A 26,937-nucleotide genomic window follows, 5' to 3' on the forward strand; every position below is an offset into this window, starting at 1 on the left:
AAGTTAAAGAAAATTATATCAGTACAGTAATATTAAAGAACTTCATGCAAATATGGCTTGGGTTACACAGCATAATACAGTCCTCACAATTGCAGTTAATCTAAAGTGGCAAAGTACTGTTGCCAGTGTGCTAAACCAAGACTGGCTAAGAAATAGTAGCTGTTCTCCCTTTCACAAGTCAGTGTAAATGATTTAAACTTATTATGAAAAAAAGTACCTAGATACAATATTTCCACATCTTGTAATTATGAAGAGTAAACAAACATACACAGGATTGAATCACACAGTAGTTTATTGTAAATGTTTGAAAGGTCAGAAATGAGTACAACAGTTTTGTGACTGTAACAAATGAGGCCAGATGAGACTAAACAAAAGACAAACCCAAGTGGGGCATCAGTCATCTGCATCAGCAAATATTTCATATTGAGCTTACTGACAGTTCTCATAGAGACCGTGTCCCACTGACCACCTGACCGCAGAATCCAGGCCCAGGATCTTTGTTATGTTATTTTGCCAGCAGGGCGGCGAGCGGGCAGCCAGACTTCTCTGCACAGTGTCTGCCAGGGTCATGGGCAAAATCATAAATATAAAAACAAACCTTTTCATTAAAAATCCCTTGTAGTGTGCCTGTTCATGCAGCGTCAACCATTCTGACTGACTAACATCTGGTTAATAAATTAATACAGCTGAGCTGTACTTGCTCAGAGAATAATGAACTTTACAAATGAGAAATGGCTTTGTTTCAGGGCTCCTCCCATGAGACAGGTGCGCAAGTTCTGCACCAGCTTTTGTTCATCGCATATGTAGGGAACCCAGGCAATATTTACAATTATAAACAAGGTCCGTCCCTTTTCGTTCAACTCCATGACTCTGCCTTGACCATCTAATATGGGTCACATCACCTAGAGCTGGGCAATATAAGATTTTTTTATCGGGTTGTGATACTTTTGTTATTACGATACACAACTCGGTATATCATGGTTTCATGAAAGCTTAAAAAAAAGATCAACAGCACCATTTGATTATAGAATGCATTAGCACATTCTGAATTAAAATCACTGGATTTAAAGCAACAATCCATAAAGTTGGGGAATGTGGTGATTAAAACCTCTGTGAGTGTGTATATAACTGTACAGAACATGTGTAGGTGTATCTGTAATGCAGAGTGATATATTGCTGTATGGAATGTTGAGTTTGAGTAATTTTGTTTTGTTCATTTATGGAATACTATCAAATATAGAAAATCAACTAAATCCAATAAACCTTCGAGATGACTATAAATGAAATATATTTGGAGGGATGGTCATGCCAGGGACACTGATACCATTAATTAGAACATTTTGTACCAAAAATGCACCAAACTCAATACATTTAGGGACTGATACTTTAAATAACTGAAGTATTTAATAAATGTTTTTATAAGAACTTGCCACTGTTTATGATTTTGTCTGTGTGTGAAAATATGACAATCATTATTATGTACAGTGAATTTTATTTCAAATACTGTGATCCAATATTTTTTTTACCATATTGCCCAGCTCTAAAGTCAACTAATACTGACCTGAGAATGTATGTATCAGTGATTTTTACTGTCGTATATTAAAAGACCTCTAGCAACGCCAAACACACCATGTGGTGGAAGCAAGAGCACAGCTTGAAATCAAACTCCAGGGAGAAACGTGGTTGAAGAAAGGAGGATGCATTAAGTTTCAAATATATAAAATGCAGCTATCTATCAATATGCTATATATATATATATATAATATAATCTCTCAAAAGAAGGGGGTCGCTAGGGATGGCCAAAGGGAAGGTGGGTTTTTTATAAGAGGAACAGAGGGTGGGAGGAGCATGCTGGCTGGATCACCGCTGCTTCAGGAGAGCTTTGTACATGGCGAAGCCCAACACTGCAAATACAGTAGCTCCTACACTGGCTCTCAGCCAAAACGTGGAGTTCTTCAGGTCTGTCTGGGTCATGTGTCTGCAGAGAAAACGAGAGAGAGAGAGGGGCAGTAAATCACAAGTCATTCTAAACACTTAGGAGAGTCAAAAGACAAAACAAACCAGAGTTTTTTTAATTAAATTATGTTCACTATTATTTAAGCCTGGTTTTGAAAAAAAAACGTGCATCTCCAAAATGCCAATTTACAGGTAAAAGCACCACAGCTCACACCTCAATCAATGGATAGAGCTGTTTAAATGTAAATACGCACATGTATAACAAAACTCTGAAACTTATATTAGTGTGAGAAAATGCTTCCAATGATGATAGTTCAAATCAGATTTCTAAGCATAAGCACAATAATTGTTAAGTAATAAATAATTAAATAGAAGTAGATAAAAAAATAAAACAAATTATCCAATTTTAGCGAAGGCGTTAAATAAAAACTTTATTTTTTTAAATATTAAATTAGTTAAAAGTTTAAATTTTAATTTCAGTATTGTAAAAAAAATATCTAAACTCTACACAAATCTACATTCCATTTCTCCATGTTAAATTGGCCTGCTAGTAGTAGCAATTAATGATAGTCTAAAACTGTACATTTTAAACAATAGAATAATTGTAATTAATATAATTTAATAATAAAATCAATAATTAAACATTTAATTTAATCAAACAAGTTACACTGTAAATATGTATACTTGTACATACTAATTAATATGTATGCACAAATATTAAAAGCTGCTGTCAACATGCAACACTAGCAGTAAAGTACAGTCAGTAATTTAACAATTTAATAATAGTTATAATACAAATACACTAATAATTATTATGTATGTCTTAATCTCTAAGAATGTTTTGAACTAGAAAAAGCAAATAAAGCAAATAAATCTCTGTCCGAGTCATTTTGGAGCATTTCTATTTGTTTATTCATAATGAAACTTGGAACCAATATAAAGAAGAACTTCTAGATGCACACTGAGTCAAAGTGTAAAACTACTAAAAAAAAGGGAGGTAGGAGATTTTTGCGTGACAATGATGAAATATTTCTACAGGTCATCTTGACGCTGTGAAGCTGTTTTTCTACAGAACGTAGGAAACGTGGAAATTTCCCCAGCAGTTCTCTTTTGGCACACGTCTGGTTTGTTTAGTCATTTTGTCCCTTAAAAATTCAGCTCCAAACATATCTCTGAGTGCAGGTAGAGTACAGGTTGGGTCTCAGTGTGGGAGGGGTCAGGGGGAGGAGCAGAAGCACATAGAAAAAGAGAGTGAACATTTCTCAAGGGAAAAGAGGAATAAAACCATAAACACACACTGCTGAGAGGAACAAGAGAGAGGAGCAAACAATGATTAAGAACAAAATAAAACATTCATTCTTTAAACCAACATATACACTACCGTTCAAAAGTTTGGGGTCACTCAAACAATTTTGCTCCCACAACAGCTCAATGGGGTTCAGATCTGGTGACTGCGCTGGCCACTCCATTACCAATAGAATACCAGCTGCCTGCTTCTGCTGTAAATAGTTCTTGCACAATTTGGAGGTGTGTTTAGGGTCATTGTCCTGTTGTAGGACGAAATTGGCTCCGATCAGGCGCTGTCCACTGGCATGGCGTTGCAAAATGGAGTGATAGCCTTCCTTATTCAGAATCCCTTTTACCCTGTACAAATCTCCCACCTTACCAGCACCAAAGCAACCCCAGACCATCACATTACCTCCACCATGCTTAACAGATGGCGTCAGGCATTCTTCCAGCATCTTTTCATTTGTTCTGCGTCTCACAAACGTTCTTCTTTGTGATCCAAACACCTCAAAATTGGATTCATCCGTCCACAACACTTTTTTCCAGTCTTCCTCTGTCCAATGTCTGTGTTCTTTTGCCCATCTTAATCTTTTTCTTTTATTAGCCAGTCTCAGATATGGCTTTTTCTTTGCCACTCTGCCCTGAAGCCCAAAATCCCGCAGCCGCCTCTTCACTGTAGATGTTGACACTGGTGTTTTGCGGGTACTATTTAATGAAGTTGCCAGTTGGGGACCTGTGAGGCGTCTGTTTCTCAAACTAGAGACTCTAATGTACTCATCTTCTTGCTTAGTTGTGCAACACGGCCTCCCACTTCTTTTTCTACTCTGGTTAGAGCCTGTTTATGCTGTCCTCTGAAGGGAGTAGTACACACCGTTGTAGGAAATCTTCAATTTCTTAGCAATTTCTCGCATGGAATAGCCTTCATTTTTAAGAACAAGAATAGACTGTCGAGTTTCAGATGAAAGTTCTCTTTTTCTGGCCATTTTGAGCGTTTAATTGACCCCACAAATGTGATGCTCCAGAAACTCAATCTGCTCAAAGGAAGGTCAGTTTTGTAGCTTCTGTAATGAGCTAGACTGTTTTCAGGTGTGTGAACATGATTGCACAAGGGTTTTCTAATCATCAATTAGCCTTCTGAGCCAATGAGCAAACACATTGTACCATTAGAACACTGGAGTGATAGTTGCTGGAACAGCTAGAACAGTCAATTACCACATTAGCAATGTACAGAGTGTATTTGTTTAAAGTTAGGACTAGTTTAAAGTTATCTTCATTGAAAAGTACAGTGCTTTTCCTTCAAAAATAAGGACGTTTCAATATGACCCCAAACTTTTGAACGGTAGTGTATAATGAAATATGACATATGTGTATCTTTAATCTTTTAATACCTGCAATTATACCTGGAAGGACAAACGGAAAAGTTCATTAAATCTCTCTCTACCAGCTTTGAACGCACAACACTGAGGTCTTTAATACTCAACATAAGAAACAGAAAAGGTGCCCAAACAAACTGAACCACCACACAAACACAGGGTTAAACAGGTTCCCTGTACAGTGCAGAACACACTGAGGCACTATAGTACCGACCTCAAACAATTTTTAGAGATGTTAAAAGTATCAATATGAAAATATAGAGGACAAACATGACAGCTTCAGCTATAAATACTCATATCATTTAGAGGATATTTATACTGGTACAAGGTATGGGATTGCACACCAACAAAAATAAATAAATAAATAAAATAAACAAACAAATGCATTAAATATATCAAATATATCGGTACATCGATACTCACAAAAAGAAGATAACATTTTAGATAAAAAATTAAACAAATGGATATATAAATACATTTTAAAAAATCCAGCTCTGTAACAAAGACTGAAATTGTCTACTTTTTCAGACATTCATCTTTAATTATCTGATACTTAAATAAAAAATAAATGAAAATTAATTAAGATTTTAAAGAATTGTTTTGGGGAAAAAAAACAATTTCTATTGAACAATCCAGCTAGTAGTATCAAAGACTGATGATAAATGCATTACATTGAAAACAATTTAATAGTTGCAAGTAATTAGAGTAATAAATGGTAAATTATTGACAATTATTGAATTGTCCTACAATTCTAAAAATATAAAAAATGGTTAACACGTTAGAATTTAATTATTTAAATACTGTAACACTTTAAACATGTGCTGAACACCTGTTTACACACACACACACACACACACACACACACAAACGCACACACACAAACGCACACTTATTTTTCGATGCTTCTGCCAATTCACAAAACTCTACCAGTGGCCCGGGCGAGGCTGGTCTTTACCTGGGCACAAAGGGGTCGACTGATGACTCCATGTAGATTGAGTCCTCTACAAACGTGACTTCGTGCACCTGATGGATGAGGCTCGTCTCCTCATCGGCCAAAAGATACGCACCCACCTCATCTACCCAGGGCCCCAACCTTGTGTACATGCAAACAGGACGCCAATTCAACAACCAAACACCCCACAGTGACACCAGCTGCCCAGCTCATGCAGCACACACACACACACACACACACACTACACTGTAACTGAGAGAAGGCCAAACTGATCTATAAATGAAAGCTCATTGAGTACTAAAGATCTAAAGTTCACTTGTTTGTATATAAAGAGAAAATCGTAAAGAATAACGTTTGCTTTTGTACATATTTGGACCATGAGCACAGACTGGTCAGAGTGGGGTGTGTTAGGGATTGGTGGATACCAAAGTATGGATTCACTCAAATACATTACTTTCTTAAGGCCAATTTATGCTTCTACACTGAACCTACAGCACAATCTATGTATAGCAAGTATAATCATTTTCAGCTCCATTGATCATATAGGAGCACTTGTAGTTGTATAATTACAGGACTGTAGCCCTGTATTCGTTTCTCTGCATACTTAATTATCCTCCGTTCACCCTGTCATCACCACAGAGCAGCTATTAGAGTGGTGGGTCGTAATTCTGAGCACTGCAGTAACTGTTTTTGCATGGTGGTGGTGTATGAGGTGTTAGATGTGTGTTTTGCTGGTATGAGTGCATCAGACACAGCAGTGCCGCTGGAGTTTTTAAACACTGTGTATACTCACTGTCTAGTCTATTATGTATACATTGGTCTGAACTCAAAGTGTGTATACTATAAAAGTAATTTGGGATGGTACATATTACAAGCCCTTTAGGGTTTTTCTTCTTTCCCTGCACAGTTTTGTTTCTTTTTCTATTATCATACATTTACTATGATTAATGTATTGTGCATGAAATAAAATCAGTCCATCATGATATTTCTGCCTGTGAGCTTACATTCTTTACATTCACTTAGGAACTTTCAATGATTATTTTAATGAAAAGATTTGAAAATGTAAAATAGCTGGCTCTATTCCTCCTTTATCCAATGATATTGGCCATACAACCATTATACAACGCAGCACTGATGGCAGAACCTCTAACATATTGTAAGTCCGTATTTAATTATAATATATACAGTAGAAGCAACGTCCTAATGTGGGCATTTTTTAAAGCAGCTGATGGGATTGAAAAGAAAACCAATGGTATGACCCACCCCTACAGTGTGCAAGTTTAAAAAGGCTGGCATTTGCTGGTGAGTCACACCTTTAAATATTAATGGTGGTATAGAGTTAGGAGCACACAGGCAATCAGATCAGACCGTGTAAAAAGCCACACTGTCAGTCAGACCAGTGGCTGGTCTCAATACTTTGATTTTTAATGGGTTTTAAAGGGACACCTCTGCCCAGACTGGAAAACCCCCTTCAAAATGCACCAATTATCCAAATGTTTGTGGACACCATTTTTAAGGAATGCTGCTTTACAAATTGTTCTATTTGCTGACCCAGATGTGCAAGTGCACACATACATCTTGTCTCATCTCTGTAGAGAAATATCTGTCTCATGCCAGGTGTGGGCTAGAGGGATATAAAGCCCTCAGTATTGAGCTGTAATAATAGTGCTCCATTCAATACTTTTGTTACTTTCTGTTGGGTATGATGAGGTGAGGTGGTGATGATCCTACAGTCTGAGCTTATTAATGCTTGCTTGTTGCTGAATAAATTCAAATCAAATCCTCACAGCAATAAAGTAGAAATAGTGTATAATTCAACTTCTGTAGAGAGAGATACTCCAAAAGAAGCAGGATAAACTATTTTTAATACCACTGATTTTAGAAGATTTATCAAATGAGCAGGTGTCCCAATACTTTAGTTTTTGTCTATGCAGAATATATGATTATGGTCAATATTTTTTTTTCTAGTCTGGAATGTCCCTTTAAAGCATCCAAGGTGACCATTCACTGCTAAGTTTGAACAACACTGCCACCTACAGTGGGGGTCTGTGTCTTAGCCACAAATACACACTCAAAAGCAACACCAGCCGGTGCAGAAATGTTTTTATAGCCTTTCATACAAACAAATAGTAAACATTAGGAATTACATAACCATTAAACCAGTTAAACACTGCAGACATGCCATCACATACACAGCTCTTAATACCTCTGTTCACCTTAAATATTTATAAATCCCTGATATAACAGGTTAAGACCAAACCCCTGAAACAAGCATTAGTAAGTCAGTACAGCTACTGAAACAGAGACGCACGGTGAGGGTTAGCATGAGGTGAAGAGATGCAATTCAAAAAGAAAGAGGGCCAGCCAAACACATGAGAATGAACACCTACAGAGGAAAAAACAAAACATGACACAGCAGATTAAAACGAATAAAAACATACACAGAGATCTGACATGGTGACTGACAATACTAAAACCAACAAAAGACTAGGCCTGTCACAATAATTACACTATTGCTTATATTATACAATGTATGGACAAAGCATTAATTATGTTGCTTATAAAAGAGAAACCAATAGTGCGAATGGCCAGAAAGTCCAGTTTATTTGTTTAGGATATATATATATATTTTATTTTTTATTTTATTTTAAACTAAATGACTAAGTAGTCTTAAGAACCAAAGGTTCAATACTCTTAAAATGCATTCGCAGAAATTGCATTAATATTATATTAAATTATCATTATATCAGTAGCATAAAATGGTCGAAAATAAATACTGTTTATCTCAGTCATTTCTGGGACAATACCATATATTGTCCTTCCAAAAATAGTTATTGTAACAGGCCTACAAACGACGAATAAAATATTGAAACAAAAGTCAATCAATTTGATTAATATTTTTAGAATATACTATAGGGGCAAAAGTACAGGAACGCCTGCTGATTTTTGGTTTATTCTAAAACCACTTGTATTAAAAAAGGGTTTATCCTGCTTTTGTTGGAATAACTGCCTCTTTTGTGTAAGGAAGGCTTTTGGATTGCTGTGAGGATTTGATTGCATTCAGTAACAAGAATTAGTAAGGATTAGGTTCATATCCCTCTAGTCCATGGTCAGTATTAGAAAAGGTGCCAATAGGTTTATGTTCATGTGCTCCTGAGAGTCCTAATCTATTGGCAATATTTGGCTACAGGGACTAGAAAGCTGTGTATGTGCATATGCACATCTGTGTCAGCAATAGGAGCAACTTTAAGTACTTGCACACTTAATTTTAAATGCAAGATTTCCTGTTCATTCTTCTCATGTAATATTATCATTTGTCAGGGAGCTATTTGTGACCCATCTATATGATTTAGTATAAAAAGGGGGAAATAACAGGGAGAACTGCAGCAGCAGATAATCCAGTACTCTTCAGGCCACATTTCTCCCAGCAGGATGATGGATGCAGTTCAGTTAGTACAGATTTTCTGTTTGCATATCCACCTCAAAGCATCAAAGCATTCAACCTTTAAGCAATGAATCAAAACCAAAATTTTTTTCTGTGAATTAAAACAAAATAAAAATCAAGCACATATCAACAACAAGACATATCAAGCCCAAACCAAGCTGGTTAAAGAGGTCAGTCCAATTAGCCCATAGATCCAGAGTATCTCTACACGTACCGGTCACTTCATTAAGACTACCTCCTTGTATCTAAACTCCCTCTCCTTCCTTTCAGCTCAACTGATCATATTGGAACACTTTTTTTATTTTGTAGTTCTATAATTACAGACTGTAGTCCTGTCTCTCTGGACCACCAGAAAGCAGCTATTATTTGGTGGTGGGTCATTCTCAGCACTGCAGCAGCACTGGCCTTGTGGTGTGCTGGATCAAGAGTGGATCAGATGCAGCAGCAGTGCTGCTGGAGGTTTTAAACACTTACTGTCCACCCTATTAGACACTCCTACCTATAGCTGCTCAACCTTGTCAGAGATTGTTGGGCATCCTCTAGTCCTCCATCCGTGGTCTCAGGACGCTGCCCACAGGACTGCTGGCTGGCTATTTTTGGTTGGTGGACTATTCTCAGTCCAGCAATGATGAGAATAGCCCACCACCCAAATAAAACCTTTCCTTTGTGGTCCTGATCATCGAAAAACAGGGTGAAAGGAGATAAAAAACTATGTAGAGAAACAGAAGTGCTCCTATATGCTCAGCGAATAAAATGGACAGTAAGTGTAGAAACAAACAGGAGGAAGAGGAATTAAGGAAATGGCCGGTTAATGTATTTACAGTCTTTATATTTTAAGTGCTATAAAGGATTTGCATATGTCAGCTGCTGCAGTTAGACAGCTGCTGCAGTGTTCACTGCAGCCAGAATTAGTCCTGACTTATGAGACAAAGCAGAGCACAGACTGGTGAGACAATGCTGCTCTGAGATGAAGCAGAAACGGACACGGTTCAGTACATCTGACTAGCACAGCCAGCGCATGACGGATGGACAGTGCCAGAGACCAATAAAAATGAACTCTACACTTCAGCACTTTGTATCTTTTTTGGCTGAGGTGCAAAAAAAAAAAAAAAAAGAAAGTAAAACGTTTTTTTTTTTTCAGAAGTCATTAAAGACCCGATGATGTTAAAATGTCTCAATTCTACAGAAATATAGATTATCTGTCATTTATTCTCAATATGATAAAAAAAAATCCCCCCAAAAGTCGAAATTTTATTAGAATTTGTATTTGTTACTTCACAGCTCCCCCTTCTACTACACTCATATAAATACAAATCACATTAAGAGCTTGTGCTCTAGGACAGCTCCAAAAGACGTCAAAAAAAAATTCAATTTCAATTCATATTCGATATGATATTTAGAGACCGTATAACAAAAAAATAAAAAATGTTTTATTTAAAACTGTTCAAATTTGATTTAGATTTTAACAGTGGGTATAATGTGATTTTCTGCAATGTGGTGTTACGTCTGTCTTGCCATATAGCTCTTGGAAGAGGACCTGCAGTGTCCTGTGATCTCATACAACACTGCAGCAACTCTCAAAATATAGATCAGGGTATCTGGTCAGCTACTTAAATACATTATCAGGCAATATTTGCCGTGAAAACTGGCAAATCTGAATGTTTTATTATTTTTTTATTTCAAATTTTTCCCCAATTTTGCTCAGCCAATTACCCAACCCACTCACTAGAAATGCCCCAACCCCAGGAGAGTGAAGACTAACACATGCCTCCTCCGAAACATGTGAAGTCAGCCACCGCTTCTTTTAGCCAGCGTACTTTGAGGAAAACACAGCGACTCGGTTCTGATACATCAGCTCACAGACGCCCTATGCTGCGCACATCACCCTTCAGTGATGTGGGGAGAGAGCGCCATCTACCCACCTGGAGGGAGCAAAGCTCCCTCTGAGCGCCGGCAACTGATGGCAAAGCTGCATGGAGCGGGGGTTCGAACCTGCCACGACTACTCATAGTGGCAGCACTTTAGACCGCTGAACCACTCTGTGCCCCTGAATGTTTTATTTTAATCAAGTTACCTAAGCTTATGTTACTATCCTAGCTTTTATCGTATCAAAAACAGACAGAATAACAAATCAGTTGCCACCATGTTGTGTATACCCACTGAAAAGGGACAGACAAAATACCCAACAGCGAACAACTCGACCTTATTTTGGTGGATATGCAACGTACAATCAAGGGGGCCACCAGCCAGCAGCAGAGAGGAGGTGTTAGAAAGCGAAGGTTAACAGAGGCTCTGGGGTGCTGGCCTGGCGCAGGAGGGAGTAAAGTAGGAGAAAAGGATGAGAAAGACTCAGAGACCTGTTCAGAACGGCACTGCAGAATTTGGCCCTGACAGTGCGCAGGAGCTCACAGTTCAGCAGGTTCTGACAGATGCAAAAGGTGCACCTGTTGCAGGAACACATGCAGCGGAACTTGACATGGCTGTGGAGACACACACACACATACGAGAAACAGCAGATCAGAGTCACGTGTTCATCCTAAAAGACTCATCCTGGAGGAGTGGAGCACCTGCACCTCTTTCAATCAACTCTTGAAACACAATAAAGCAAAGACATGAAGGAGTGCAATGATATACTACCAGAAAACTTACTAAACTCTAAGCACATGTTCATTTTACAACCATAGTAAGATTTTTAACTGGAAAAAAACATTATTCCAGTATATGCAACAGATTTCTACTGTGTTTAATAGAAAAGCACAGTGGGTGTTCAGCACAAAGTACTATGAGGGAGCTCTTGAGGGACACACAAAAGAGAAAGCCAAGGAAAGAGCAGCTTAGATGAAGCTTTGAAGTAAAACAAAAAAAGAATAAATCTTATTTACTCAACACAAAATTTACAAAAACAGGCCAAGACCTGTAGCACAAATATGACGGTGGAATTGTCATGAATTCTTTCAAACCACAAAGTAAAGTCAACCGCTCTAAAAAAACATTATGAACTTCCAACAACTTGGAAAAAGCCTGAGGAATTTCTGAAGAAATTCTTTTAAATACTCTTAAAGGGAATCTCTGCTGGAATGAAACGTGATTCTAAACTATGATTATTTACACAGCAGAGAGGGTTTTGTGTAATTTACTCCAACACAGTGAAACTGGTCTTTAGATCAACATGGCGACATAGAAGCAACTATCCACCCTATCTGGATGGGATTAATATCTCAGGAGGACGTCTGTCAAAAAAATATTTCACACTTCTACTCAATGAAAAAACATTTGCATCCGGACTGCAATTGAAAAAACATAAGGACCAGTCAGTTTTTAGGCTCTCTCAGTCACATGACATCGCATTTGGTAGCTCCTCCATTTTCACTCACTGTTGCGTTTACGTGGATCTCTGTGGCAAGGTGCGCCTGAATTGTAATTATGGTGTACGGCAGTGGACAAATAGCTATTTTATTAAACACGAGAAGACGAAACTCAGAGATGTGTGTCTGAACGGGACTAAACTGATCTTACTACCACGGATTTCAGTGAAAAACAGTAAGTAACTCAGCCTGTAATTTTCTCAGAGGACAGCTTTAAAAAAAAATAAAAAGAAAGAGAAAAAAAGAAAGAAAAAAAAGAAATGGTCACTCCGAACAGGAATAAAATCAGAGGACCCCCCATAAAAGAGAAAATTACACCAGGATCCCCCGAGAAACTAATTCCTTCCAGATAGGGCTATAAACACCAGAGCAACCCAAGAAGCTTGTACCAAAGAAAAATGCCACAATTGTCACACTGAGTTGAGATCATATCTCAGAGAACGTCACTGAATATTCTATTACTGTACTGAAAACAGCAAAAACTATTTAGGACAAATGTTTAACTAGAAACGTAGTCACAGCAACATGCATCATTTACTTAACACACCAAAATAAACTGTACAAAAATTATATTTATTGTATACATAAATTTCAGATACTACTATAAGCACCACACTATACCTCTACCCGTCTTTTTCCTTTTACTGAACCATTACCAGTAAGGACACAAAGAGAAAGAGACAGGAGGACTAAATAGCGACAGTACAGAGAAGGAGGAGCCATGCAGGATGGGAGAGGACAGGATAGGATAGGACAGGACTGGATAGTGAGAGGGGGAGACAGTGGCGGTTGTACTCACGGATACATGGCCATGGTGGTGAGTTTGGTGTAGATGTCTTTGCTGGGAGCGTCGGCGGAGTTGCAGGTGAACTGCTGGGGCGGGTGCAGCTTGTGCCTCCTGCAGAAGTCCAGTGGGGACAGGCTGTAGTGCTGCCTGACCTCATGCAGGTCTGACTTGGCCGCAATCATCATACACGGTGTCTTGCTGTCCATAAAGTATTTCTGTTGAGATTACACAATGAAAAAAAGCAGAAAAGTTTAGAAACCAATCCCTATTAGATACATTACATTACAACATTACAATTCTGTTACATTCTAAACTTATAAGAGTGAGAAATTCTATGTAAGTATTTTATTAATAAGTTATTTAAGTAACTATGCAAATTAAGGCAGTATCAATCAGTCAATTAATCTTTACTTAAACTTAGTACAGCTGTCAATACACAGGATTGGATGAAAAAAGTTATTTTTTTAATATAAAACATTTTAGATGATAAACAACTAGGATAGTATGTGGTTCAATGTGAAATTAAAAAAAAAAACTTTCAGAAATAAGATAATAAAAAAGTCCAATATAAAAGAAAAAATAAATAATGTACAAAATATATATTGTACACTCATCTACATACATCTACCTAGACAAAAAATAATCATCATTGAACCTTTTTGGTGGGATTTTTACACAACCTCAAAATAAGCACAGGTAGAATATTTCAATTGTAACTTACTAATAAATATTTATTTTTTCCCCAATAATATAGGTCACATAGGCACAAAAAAAAAAAAAAAAAAAGATGACAAACCTTATAGGCCTTTGCGCAGTACTCAAACGAGCGGGGGTTGCTGATGTCATAAACAAGGCAGACAACATCACAGGCCAGATCAGCCTCTGACAGGACCTCAAAGACTGGAAGAACCTCATGCAGCTGGAACAGAGGTAACAAGATTACAGTTACAACAAGAATCACACACACAAATACACTCAATCTCAGAGAATAGAACTGATTTCAACCTACCAGTAAGTACTTCTCCTGCCCGTAGACGTATGTGGTGCTGATGGCGTAGTAGGACTTGTGGTCGTCTCTAATTTTCTTTTGTCGCTGTATGAAGGAGACAAAAAAAAAAGTTAAAAGACATCAGAACAGGAATTCACTCCTGGAGTTAGTGTACAGTAAGGCAGCAGTACTCACAGTTACGTTCCTCCCCAGGAACGCCTGCAGGAAGCCACTCTTTCCGCTGCCTCGCGCTCCCAGAACATTACAGCGGAACACGCTGCGCTGGGTCTGCTTCTTCTGCAGGTCAATACGCTTGTTCCTGGTGACTACATCAGGCAGTGCAGATTAATAAACACATACAGAAAAGCAGAACAAAAGACACGCAGTATACACTAGAGCAAAACTGATTAACACCTTATGGCTCAAGAATCTGAATCAGATCACTTTAATAATAAAAAAAAAAATCTAAACATGATTTAACATTTACATGTTATTATATAGAAGGTTTGGCAATCTAAGGTAAAAATATTATTTCTTCCAAAATATATATGGTTAAAATATGGTTATTTGCTGGAAAGACTCGATAGGTGTCAAACTAGGGGTTTCTATTAAATCTTGGCATTTTAAGTTTCTGTTGATTACTTAATTTTTCTTAAGGTATTGTCATTAAAATGCTCATCAAAATTTCATAGACAAATGCACACAATTGTTTTTTACACAATTGTTTCTTCATACAATTAAACAAGAGTACCCTCATAATGGAATCCTTAGAAACACAGTCTACACACATTTACATCTTAACATTTAGATTTACATTTTAGATTAATTTACTAAAGGGGATTTTGTTGTTAGACTATAGCCAATAAACAAATATTAAACCTCAATGTATATTTTTGTCAGGCTAACAATGGTTTTATTTAAGATGTTCAATATTAGTGGTCAATATTTCGCAATATTAAAAAAAAAAAAAAATGAAGTCAATGATCCAATGTCACATTTTAATAATGATTGGAGTAAAGCATGTGATACTGATTATAGCTTATTAAATATTAAAAGTGCGTTTATTTTCTTTTGCATAAAGCATCACATTGCACATCTTTACATGTAATTAATACACATGCTCACATTGTAATGACAATGTCACTCCTGGTGCAAAAATTCAAGTAGTTCAGTTTGGTTTGATGGTTTGTGATCATCCATCTTTCTCTTGATTATATTCCAGAGGTTTTCAATTTGGTAAAATTAAAGAAACTAATGGTAGACTTTTAAGAGCCTGAACTGAAGGAGGTATCATACTTTAATGAGTTAAAGAACAGTCAGAAGGGTGATCTATTATAAATAGTTTTTGTTCATAGTTGCTGCGCAAACACACACAGACACACACAGACACACACAGACACTCTCTCACCTGTGATGGCAGCAGCCTGTGATTCCTGTTCATGAATGATAGAATAACCCAGGTAACCCAGGTACTCCAGACAGCGCTGCACATCCAGATACGTCGTAAGCCTGAATGAAAGATTGTGATCTATGAAAGGCAGCTGCTAATGTCCACAGCCACAAGCTGTGTGAACAAGCAAGCAATACACAGTTCTGACTGCCTGCTTAGATCAGTAGTGTCAATACTCACGTCCACTGGGACAGGTAGCCCTGATAGGTGATCCAGCCCTGCTCATTTGTGCACACTGTGTTGTTGACGTCGGGACCCCAGGGCATATAGGGGAAGACTTTAAACAGATCCTTCAGCTCATCAGGTGACAGCGCACAGTCTCGGTCCTGAAACATAGATTTTTACTTTTAATCTCAGGCACTAATAAGAACATATACAATAAATGGATGATAAAAGAGACAGTTTAAGTAGCAAATTGAGAAAACATCAATCAAAGGTTATGAACTGGGGGTGAAAGAATATATCAATATAGTACTGTAATGCAATATTTGGATTTTCAAAGACAGTCAATTTCTAATTATTATTGTAGTGCTGATAAACCACGACTTGCGTGAGATTCCACTGTTCCGATAGGATAAGTAAACTCTTTTTTTATTCATATTTATTAAAATAGTGTTTTAATATTATGAGTTCTAATAAAATGTCCAATGATTCAAACTATTGCAATATATCGCCTTGCTATTGAATCGTAACGTCTGCATAGTAACACACACTATATTGCCACGTTTTTGCCAATATACAGAACTATTATGGACTCACCTTATCGTGCTTGTCAAACACACTTTGCAGGAAGAGGTAAGCATTGTGGTTCAGCTCAGTTGTGCAGTCAGGAGGTATTTTTAACCTGGAGAAACAAAAGAGGTCAACACGGCTGGAAGGCTTGTTTACAGCAGCGGCGCAGAGTGAAAGCAGAATAACCTGTACAGAAATGCTGGACTTTGATACTGGGCATAAACACAAGGAACAATACACCACAGCATGGGAGATGTAAGCTGTAATGCTGGTTTGTCCAAAAGGATCTGAAGTGTGTGAGTGTTTAAATGTAAGAAAAAAGCTTTACTATAGTTGAGGGGCCATATGAGCTACACAGGTCACCATAATAATTGACAATTATCAATTAGATGATATGAAAAACAGTATTTTCAAACTATGGTAGTATTTTACAGTATGCAAACCTGGTGCACACTACAGCATGTTGTTAAAACGTTTTTGTATGATTTTGGATCATTCTGAACCATTCCACTTTTTCATGAAAATGAACTCAAATAGTTAAAATAATTATTTTGAATGGGGCAGTATATCAAATATGATCAAAATAAGTACAAAAATTACATGCAAAAATTTAAATCAAAATCACCAAATTACACAAGGTTATATGCTTACTTTTTGTATATTTTTGGAAAATTTTTAACCATTCTTTTGTTTCATGAAAAATCAAAACTTGGTTGTGCATGGTGCAGTATTTCAAATATGATCAAAATAATTACAAAAATTACATTCTAAAATAAAAAAATAAAAAAATCTCCAAATCACATAAGCCTTATGTTTTTGTACCAAAAAAAGAAAAAAGAAAATAAGTGCACATTTCACATTTAACGTCCTGTCTTGAATATCTGAATAACTCACACCACTTGAGAAACAGCATAATCAAGAAGTCACAAAAATATAGATGTACAAAGGACACACGTGGCTGCTCTTTTCGTCTGTGCTTGCTATGTTCAGAGAAACATAAAAAGATAAATAATAAATAAATAACTATATTTAATAAATATTAAGAAAAGCTATACTTATATTTACGCCACATATATCTGTTCGTTTTCTCTCTTTGTGCATGCTGTTGTTTGGCAGTTTTTGTTTGACACACTGTTGAGTAAATTGTGTTTTTCTCACAATTGATTTCAATTCGCCTGCAAAACTAGAAGTCTTTTTCAAATGGAAAATCTGCTGAAAATCAAGTAATGTGCACAAGGCTTAACATTTTCCTTTCCATAGCAGAGATTAATTTTCTCCAGTTCCAAAATAAACATTTGATTGAGTGAAACTCACAGTGGAAACAGGTATTCCTGGGTCAGCTCTAGATCATCATCATAGCCAAACCTGCGGAGCACGGTCCACGTGGTCTCATGCCTTCCTCTTTGGATGAACAGAGTGTGCAGGAACAAGAAACCTGGAGTAGAGGATGTAGGGGTGGGTAATTAATGCCACATGCCAAAGTTATATTTAACCTCTGCTACTATTCTATTATTAACATTAAGAATAATTATTCACAAGCATTATTCACTTCAGTAACTCCAGTGATATTAATACATAAAGCATGTTTATTAAGTGAGGAAGTGCACACAGCCCCGTGTTAAAGTAACTAAAGGGTGTAAAGAGACTAGAAGAGGGTGAAGGCTACTGTCCAGTTTGGCTGACCTTTAAGAGTGAGACCATTGTCCTTCACACCATCCGTCATGTTCCGCCGCACCACATTTTTCACGTCCTCCAGGGCTTGTGGAGCCAGCGGCATGTTAAAGCAGGTCCTCTGTGAAAGACAAACATCTTACTGTTTAGATTTCTCTCACACATTTATTATTGTTATTCATATAGAGAACACAAGGGCAGCATAAATAAAAAGTAGTAAAAAGAGAGAGAGGGTCATACTTGGAAAAAATTGAGCTCATTGTCATTCAGGACGCCATCATTGTCCAAGTCTGATATTTTGAAGATGCGAGTGAGTGCTTTGATACACGATGGCTTCATCTGTAACCAGAACATAGAAATTATCAAACATTACATTAATATTTTGTCAGCCCCATACAAAAAAGAAATTTCTTGTATTATTGTTATGATAACAGATCATGTAAAATTCTAAATGGAAAAAATATTTTGGAGCATTTCTATTGGTCCATTCATTAGAATCTTTTGATACTATATAAAAAATAAATGTCAAATTCATATTATGATAAACTGAGAATATTGTAGCACAAAAGAAGTAATATAATATAACCTCACTACTGACTATGGCTCATGTTGGTGTCCCAGTACATTCGTCCATATAATGAAAAGGCATCAAACAACAAAATTAACATAAAGCAATAGAGTTTCTAAGATTTATTTTCTTGTAGTACCAATTTTTTGTTTATTTTATATATATTTTTTGCATTTATTAGGACAGAAACAAAAAACCTGCATATTTAATAGAAATCTTGGACAAAATAATGAATATTATGTGTTTAAAGTAACTTGCAGGCACTTATTGTGGAGATATTTTAACATCTCACTGTCATTTCAACAAAAGGTGTGTGTGTAGATACACATCTATTTTGAAATCATTGTTGTGGCTTTGTTTGTTGCCTTTCTTCTAGAAGTACTTTGTAGACTTGAATCTATTACCTCCTTCTCCTCTGGGCAGTAGAGAGGTCCTGTAGGGTGTAGAACCGCTTTCTGGGCATAGTAGAACAGCTCTGAGATATTCTTCAAGTTCTTTGCAGAACACTGGAAAACAGAATCACAGAAAATTATTGATTACAGATCATATTCATTTATTTGCTTTATGAGTAACAATATTCTCCATCATATATTTTCCAACTGCAGCTGAACATGCTTTAAGAAGAACACAAAATGCCAGTCCAGTTATATCAGCTAAAAGTCTCCCACAATAGCTAGCATCATGTTTACTGGTGTGTGAAGAAAGGAGTGACCATCTAAGGACAAGGCCATCTAAGAAAAGACAATCACAAATTTAATTTGTGCTGGATATATATATATATATATTATATATATATATTATATATATTATATATATATATATATATATATATATATATATATATATATATATATATATATATATATATATATATATATATATATATATATATATAGAATCTAAGAACTGGAGCTCTGAGTGGTCCAGCAGACTAAAAATGATCTGAGGATCACCAGTTCAAATCTTGGAACATGCTGCCTGACATCAGCAGCCGGAGTCTGAGAGAGCACAACAGTCTGTGCTCTCTTTGGGTGAGTATATCACAGTTAAGGCCAATTAACACTCCTGCATCAAACCTACGCTGTAGCTTACACATACCCTGAGAGATTGTGCCACGCAGCAAAGCTCATTAATACTTCTGCATGAGTGTGTCTGCAGCTCTCAGTAGCTCTGCAGTTTAAAGCACGAAGGGGGGAATGTGTGGGTGGGAACACGAGGCTAAGCATATGGTCTTTACTGATCAACCATTGCCACTGTTGGGCTCTCTAGGACTACTGGTCTTCTCTCCCACCTCTTCTATTGTAAATTAATAAGAAGTATACTTTAATGTAGGTGGTCACTTAACTTTTATTGGGACAGATGATTGTTTAGCTTACAGTATTATGGATTGGTGCTTCAAAACTCATTATTGTTATTATTGTATTAACAGCAAATATGCCAGACTGATTTGTCTTTTTTATGCTTATAATAAAAGGTCCATCTACAATGGCCAACACTACACTCTGTCTTAATCCACTAAACTGGACTTATTTTTCCCATTTTCTCCCCAATTTACATGGCAATTTACCCCACCCACTCATTAGGACTCCCCCTATCACTAGTAATGCCCCACCACCAGAGGAAAGCGCAGCGACTCGGTTCCTATACATCAGCTCACAGACGCCTCATGCTGCGGACATCAACCTTTGAAATGATGTGGGGAGAGCGTGCCATCTACCCACCCAGAGAGAGCAAAGCCAATTGTGCTCCCTCAGTGCTGCGGTTGCAAGCTACATGCAAGCTCCTGGACCTGGATTAAAAACCACTGCACTAAACCAATCCCCTTTTGGTGATCACTAAGTGTAATAGAGAGTTTTTTGTCTTACCTCTACACAAGTCTCTATTTCTGAGTACTGGTTCATAATTGGTAGAATCGTCTCCATGCTGCTATGCTCCACCAGATCTGACTTATTTCCCACCAGAATCAGAGGCACCCTGCAAAATATTACAGAAAGAACCTTAATGAGGGCAAAGACTGCTACATATGACTGCAACATATCGGTCATACTCATACTGGTAATTCGTTTTTCTCTGAGTGTCTAAATTGTAAAGTGAAATTCGAGCATGATTTGGAGGGCTCTATAGTCCCCCACAACGCACTTGTAATTTCTGGTGAAGAGCATGGTTCACTACTCAAGATAATTGCAGATTAGACTGCATTTTAAGACTCTGAAATGTTACGAAGCAACAGAGACATGGAATTAGGATAGGAAATAAAAACAAGTGTTCATTACAACCATTAAAAGTTACTGGTCGCTGTGTGTGTGGGGATCTATAGATGTGAAAGGCTAATGTACCCTATTTTATTTCTTTTTTTTTTATTGGAGAAGTCCATCCAAGAGAAAAAAGAAAAACAGAGACTACAAAAACTTTCATTATGCTCACAACATCCATACATCTTAGACAGCTGTCTCAATAACATTATATAAAATAAAATAGCAATGGTAATACTGATTTTCAGTCATTTCTGACTTCCCCAGAAATTATTTGCATTAAAAGCTGGGGAATTTCTGCAATACAAGAGGAAAAAAAGAAAAGATCCAAGTCAGAGGTTATAAGGTCTACAAAAAGTCTGGTCATTGGGGTCTTATATATGTTAGCAATTATACCAGATCTGATAAATGTACCCTTTTAAATGGTATCATTAAAAAAGAACTCTGCAATTCTGTAACATGTTTTTTTTATAATAACCATGACTATTAGTTGGTCTGTCATAACTATTTTTGTTTTCATAGTATACTGTAAAGCCACAGGTATAATAATATGACAGCACAATATTGACAAAATAGTATTGAACAGCTAATTATTGGACATTCTGACACTGCAACAGGAACATAAATATTTGATAAATATTATAAACAGATAAAACATACATAAAGCAACAATGCTGTTTTAAATCTGGGAGCTGAGATACCATCTCATTGAAGTTTATGGTCTCTTTTTGCTAAGGAAAACATAATTAACAATATTCAAGACAGCTACAATTACTGAGGTCCTGTCTGTGTATTGTTTGATAGGTCGAGGTTGTAACGACAAGATAATTAAATGCAGTAAATCTAACTAAAACCCAATTAATGTGTGATAAATCTATGCAAACCCGATCAAGTGGCAGCAATAGCTTAATAAATTCATTCAAACATGCTGTTGGATCCTGAAGGGAACACAGTAAGTAAACACTGCCTCTCAATCAGTAAATCAACATCTGTCGTTGAGGCTTCGACAGTCATAGTGACAGTCACAGTCACAGTCCTAACAAAAATGTCACTGGTATGCTGACTCCACCCTGGACTACAGTGACAGATACACACCTGCTGTCTTTGTCTGTCCTGTCATTGATGAGGGGAATCCAGTGGCTCGTCACCTACAGTATAAAAAAACAGTAAGGCACTTACATACAAACCTATAACCAAGAAAAAATATTATTATTTTTATTTGAATACACCTACCTTCTCAATTGATTTCTTGTTGTTTACCGAATACACTATACATATAACATTTGCCTGTAATAGAGATAATAGAGAGAAGAGAAAAGAAGCAGGTCAAAACCATTTCACACAATTTATTCAAAATCTTAATACTTCAGTAAACTCAGTCTCACCTTAGAGATTTCTTGATACAGCTGTTCATCGGACTGCTCTGCTTCTATAGAGCACAAGACAGGAAACAGCATGTAAAGAAACAAGATAAGGAGATTTATAAAGCATTTTTAGATCAACCAAGCATTTTAAATCTTGTGAAAAAGTGACAGATTTAGCACTGTTGGGTAGATTAAAGGGTTTTACCTGAGTAGTCCACTATGTGTGTAGGCACTCTCTCAGGGGTGACATCAGCAGGAATTGTGATTTCCTCAGCACGAAGAGGAACCTTAATAGACACAACAAAGGTTAAAGATGTTTAATTTAGTGCTGTCGAAGTGAACATTAATACATGCAATTAATCTGAAACCTTTGAGTTTTTTTTTCTTTTTTTCATAAAATTGAATAATTTTACCAACATTTGCCACAAATTACTGGGCCTGTTGTCATATTATGGAATTTATTTAGCAATGCAAACATTATAATATTATAATAACAATTACAGCGCTTTATCTAGCTAGTTTGCAATGCGTACCTATTTTACCTAGTAAGTAAACTTACTGGGGAGAGCCTACCAAAAACCACAGGAAATTTGGACAGTCAGTGAAGCCCTGAGGACTGGAGAGTAAACTACTGCAATACTGTAAATGTTTAGGTCATATGAGCGTGCAGGCCAGCTCTCCTTCACCCAGCATGATGTACTGAGAAGAATTTAAAAATAGCTAAAAACAGGAAATGCTTTTTTAAATACTTTACCTCATCAGGGAATTCTTCACTGACCAGGGACATGATCAGTGAGGTCTTCCCCACTTTCGCTGTGGAGGAGAGAGAAACAAATTCAGACAGTGTTCAGTCCATTGCTATGAATAGATACAGTGAAATCTCTTATTACTAATATACTGTACTGAAACACCCAAAGTCATGGAAAAGCATTGTGTTATTTGATCATGAAGTGCACCCTTAGTAGGGTGATTGGGAATACCCACACCTGTATGAGTTGTGAGGTGTTATCTTGTGAGTGAGGTTGAACAGCGGACAGCGTGCTCATAGCAAAGTGAAGTGAATTATTTTTGTGGAATTATAGTGAATTATAGTTTGTGAGAGCAGATAAGTGACTCTGGCTAAATCACATGACCTGTCAAGGAGACTCCATATGCACATCATGTAAGACAATGCAGAATTCATAGGACAGGAATTTTTTGACATTTTTAGAATGACAATATCAGAACAGACATTAAGTAACACATATGCAACATGTGAAGACTGTTATTTATTAAGTTTAATAAAGCACACAGCACCAGCTTTAATATTATTAGTGTTATGTCAATCAGCAAGCTTTTCCAACAATTATGCTAAACTGTGCACAGGCAATTTGATATTCCTTATGGAGTCACAATGTGTGCTTATCTTTTAGGGATTAATGTAGTGATTTATCAATTACATCTGTATTTATGTAACAACACATGACATAATTAACTGTCTTTAGAATCAAACACATTAAAACAGGAGTCTGGACACTTCAGCCAGTGCTGCCCTGTCCTAAACAAATAATGATGTTCCAAGGATGTTCACCAAACACTGACCATTAACATTATATTCAAATACAAGCATCGCATTCTTCATACGAGTTGAACTCATGAGCAGACAGTCTGTGTCTCGCTAATGTTTAAGGTTACACAGTGTTAGCCATTGCACGTTAGGTCTGACACGTATCCTTTTGGCTGCCCTCCCTAAAAGTTGTCACCCCGTCACCCCTCGCCTCGCAGTAACACTAGTGATATAAATAGACTTGATACCTATTCACCAGCCATGCAAAGGGCTCTGGGCACTACCATCAACTCTGGAGCTAAAAGTCTATTTACACTTAAAGCTTTCAAACACAAAGGTAGCATACCACAGTATGTACATGGTATATTACCAGCTAATCACTTTAAACCTAATCTATTTATTTTTATTGGCCACATACAGTCATACATTGTACAACTAGTGTCCAGTCTTACAGGATAAGATAACAAAACACACATATGCAATATATGTATGCATTGCTCTTTAAACGTAATGTGTAAATAAATCATCATGCTATTATATTATCACCAACAGTGGCAACAACTGGTTATTGTGACAGGCCTAGTTTAATGTGTGATGTAACACAATCCAAATCAAGAGAAAGTTTGAAGAGCACTGTAGGTTAGAGGAAGGTTTTATATTCTTATTTCTCTTACTTATTACTTAACTTTAGCTACATGTTTTATGTTGTTACACAATTATTATCTTATACAGTGTGAGTCAAATGTTTTTCATCCCAATCAATGTTTTGCTTTATTTAACTTCTTTTTTAGATTGTAGATTAATATTAAAAGACATGAAAACAATTAAAAAGAACACATACAGAATACCGCAGTAAACAACATCCCCTGATTTAAACTAAACTGAGATGTTGATCACAGCGTGATAGAAAAGCAGCAACTATTGTTCAGCACCTCCAGGAACTCCTTCCTTCAAGACACTGAGAAAACTATTCCAGGTGACTCTCCCTCATGAAGACACTGAGAAGAATACTTAGAAGAATCTAAAGTATAAAACATATTTTGGTTTCATTTTTTTTTTCAATTTACAAAATAAAAATAATTCTGCATGTGATCCTGTATAGCTATAATATAGTCTTCACTATTAAATTTACAAAATAAAACCTAAGAAAGAACCACATAAAATGAGAAGGGGCGTGTCTAAACCTTTGACTGGTACAGTAACTACATAAACAGGGTTTTAATAGGTTTCCATAATGAGCAAGTGTTTCTAGTTCTCTGCTTGTTTGTTTATTTCTACTGACCGTTAATGACTTATACTATATAAAAACTTTACTATTTATTTTGCTGCTGTAACTTAAAAAATACACAATTTGTATATTGATTTTATATAACTAGCTAACCTTGTTAGGTTACCGTCTATGCACCTTGTCTTTGTGTTTGGTCTACTGTCCTTCCAAAATTGACCTCTTTAACCACTTCTATTACTTGACTGGAGACGTAGCCAAGCAGGCAGCAGGGTTTTGTTGTATAGTAAAGTGCTGAACTGGTATAAACGTCACTACATTTGAAAGTTACTGTACGAAATTAAATTGTGTAAGCTTTATCTGCCAAGTTAGCATAGCTAGCTAGCCAAGTAGCCATACCATTAGCTCCTATTAAGAGAAAGCTAGCTAACTAGCTACAGCTAATTTACAGCAGAAAGGCGATTAACACAGTTCACTACTGAACAACACGGAGAAGAAGATTACTCACGTTCCCCGACCAGTAAAATCCGCACGTCCTTCCTCATCCTTAAACCGCTTCAGGGTTACAGCTCTGCACACATGTAACTGAGCTATGCTAAGCTAAGCTATCAGAGCTAGCGGCGCTCCGCCGGAGAGGCGGGCCTGCACTGCCCGCGCTGTAGGACAAACCGGACGGCCGAGTTTTCTCCGGATCCCCGGTGAACAGATCCTCCTTGTTCCAGCGGACAGACCCTCAGTAAAACTTTAGTCCATTGCTGATTCAACCCGCGGACTGAATTATATCAGAACGCGCTGTTTAACCTGAACTCAGCTCAATCTCTAACACAGCACCAGCCAGACCGGCCCGCTGCAGCCGGTAAGTACGGAAAGCCGCAGCCGCCACGGGAGGGACGGACAATGGGAAAACGCGGATTTGAGTGAAGGGTTAACTTTAGCTTTGTGTTAAATTGGAGGATTATAGCGCCACCCAGCAAAACAGACATACATAACAGATTCATACATGATAAAATAATATTTTACCTAAGAGTGAATACAAAAAGGCAAATGCAGTTTAATTTTAGTTAAGTTTCTATTCCCCCCTTTGTAAGTGGTTAAAGGGCCAATTCATTCATCCATCAACCAATCCATCTATCCATTCTCTCACATATTCATTTATCCATCCATCTATCCTATCATCCATCCACCCCCACATATTGATCCATCCATCCATCCATCCACCAATTCAACTACCCATCCATCTGTGCATCCACACATCTGTCCTTCAACCTATTTATCCATCCATCCACCCATCCATTCCCCCACATATCCATTCATCCATCCATCCAATTATTCACTCATCCATCTATACATCCACACATCTGACTATTCAACAGGGTACTGGTCAGGGTCATGATTGGTACCAAAACAGCAACTTTATGTGCAAGAAAAAACCTTCTCAACTTTCAGTAAATTTCTATAAAAAATAGGTACTTTTTGGAGAATTTAAATTGGTCCCATCATGAATAAATTTTGACACAGTGTAAGGTAAAAAATATGTAGTAAACTTTAATAATATAGACCAATATAAATAAAGATACTTGTTTTTCATTGGACAGTGATGATATGCTATATTTTTTGTTTTCCAAGGAACAGGCTTATTTGGATCCAGCCTTATGTTTCATACTTTCATAGCTTTGTTATCTATGTTAATTTGACACTAATTAGTTGAATGACTGATGACTGAATGATTCATTATAATTAATAATAAATATCTACTAGGGACAGATCATATCTGCCCAGTATAATTTATTTCACTGCAATCCTGTATATATGTGTGCATTATTAGTACCAGGACATGTTGGATTACTGACTTCTGGTAAAAAATATCAATATTCATTTTGCTGCAGTAGTGCATTTTTAAAATTAATAAAAAAAAATGTTTTGTCACATTGACAGGAATATCGTTATCACAAAAATACCCGGAAATATTGTGGTAT

At 36.8% G+C, this 26,937-nt stretch overlaps 1 protein-coding gene across 4 annotated transcripts; it reads right to left on the minus strand.

Moving 5' to 3' along the window:
- Positions 1–274: 274 nt before the first annotated feature.
- rhot1a (ras homolog family member T1a) lies at positions 275–25,843 on the minus strand. 4 transcript variants are annotated; one of them, XM_049475483.1, is made up of 21 exons: positions 25,470–25,843; positions 22,945–23,003; positions 22,396–22,477; positions 22,212–22,255; positions 22,060–22,113; positions 21,922–21,974; positions 20,440–20,548; positions 18,979–19,080; positions 18,247–18,345; positions 18,019–18,127; positions 17,650–17,770; positions 16,363–16,447; positions 15,784–15,929; positions 15,562–15,662; positions 14,349–14,479; positions 14,175–14,258; positions 13,962–14,084; positions 13,178–13,380; positions 11,371–11,493; positions 5,572–5,709; positions 275–1,978 (listed from the first exon to the last, which is right to left on the minus strand). In XM_049475483.1, the coding sequence occupies exons 1-21, from the start codon at positions 25,504–25,506 to the stop codon at positions 1,861–1,863; spliced, it is 2,121 nt and encodes a 706-aa protein (XP_049331440.1). In that variant the 5' UTR covers positions 25,507–25,843; the 3' UTR covers positions 275–1,860. The 4 variants fall into 4 exon arrangements, with proteins under 4 accessions (XP_049331440.1, XP_022539064.2, XP_022539066.2 ...); XM_022683343.2 differs by lacking the exon at positions 5,572–5,709 and having other exon boundaries at positions 25,470–25,842; XM_022683344.2 differs by lacking the exons at positions 275–1,978; positions 5,572–5,709 and adding an exon at positions 7,657–7,954 and having other exon boundaries at positions 25,470–25,842.
- Positions 25,844–26,937: the final 1,094 nt, after the last annotated feature.

The sequence above is a fragment of the Astyanax mexicanus genome, chromosome 3 (assembly GCF_023375975.1).
Source record: "Astyanax mexicanus isolate ESR-SI-001 chromosome 3, AstMex3_surface, whole genome shotgun sequence".
NCBI lineage: Eukaryota > Metazoa > Chordata > Actinopteri > Characiformes > Acestrorhamphidae > Astyanax > Astyanax mexicanus.

Excerpts from the sequence above, each read along its gene's own strand:
- rhot1a (XM_049475483.1), bottom strand. The coding sequence starts at position 25,506 with ATGAGGAAGGACGTGCGGATTTTACTGGTCGGGGAAC. Across the intron at positions 23,004-25,469 it reads GATTTTACTGGTCGGGGAAC|CGAAAGTGGGGAAGACCTCA; the intron begins GTGAGTAATCTT and ends TCTCCTCCACAG. Across the intron at positions 14,480-15,561 it reads ACAGGCTGCTGCCATCACAG|TCACCAGGAACAAGCGTATT; the intron begins GTGAGAGAGTGT and ends TGCCTGATGTAG.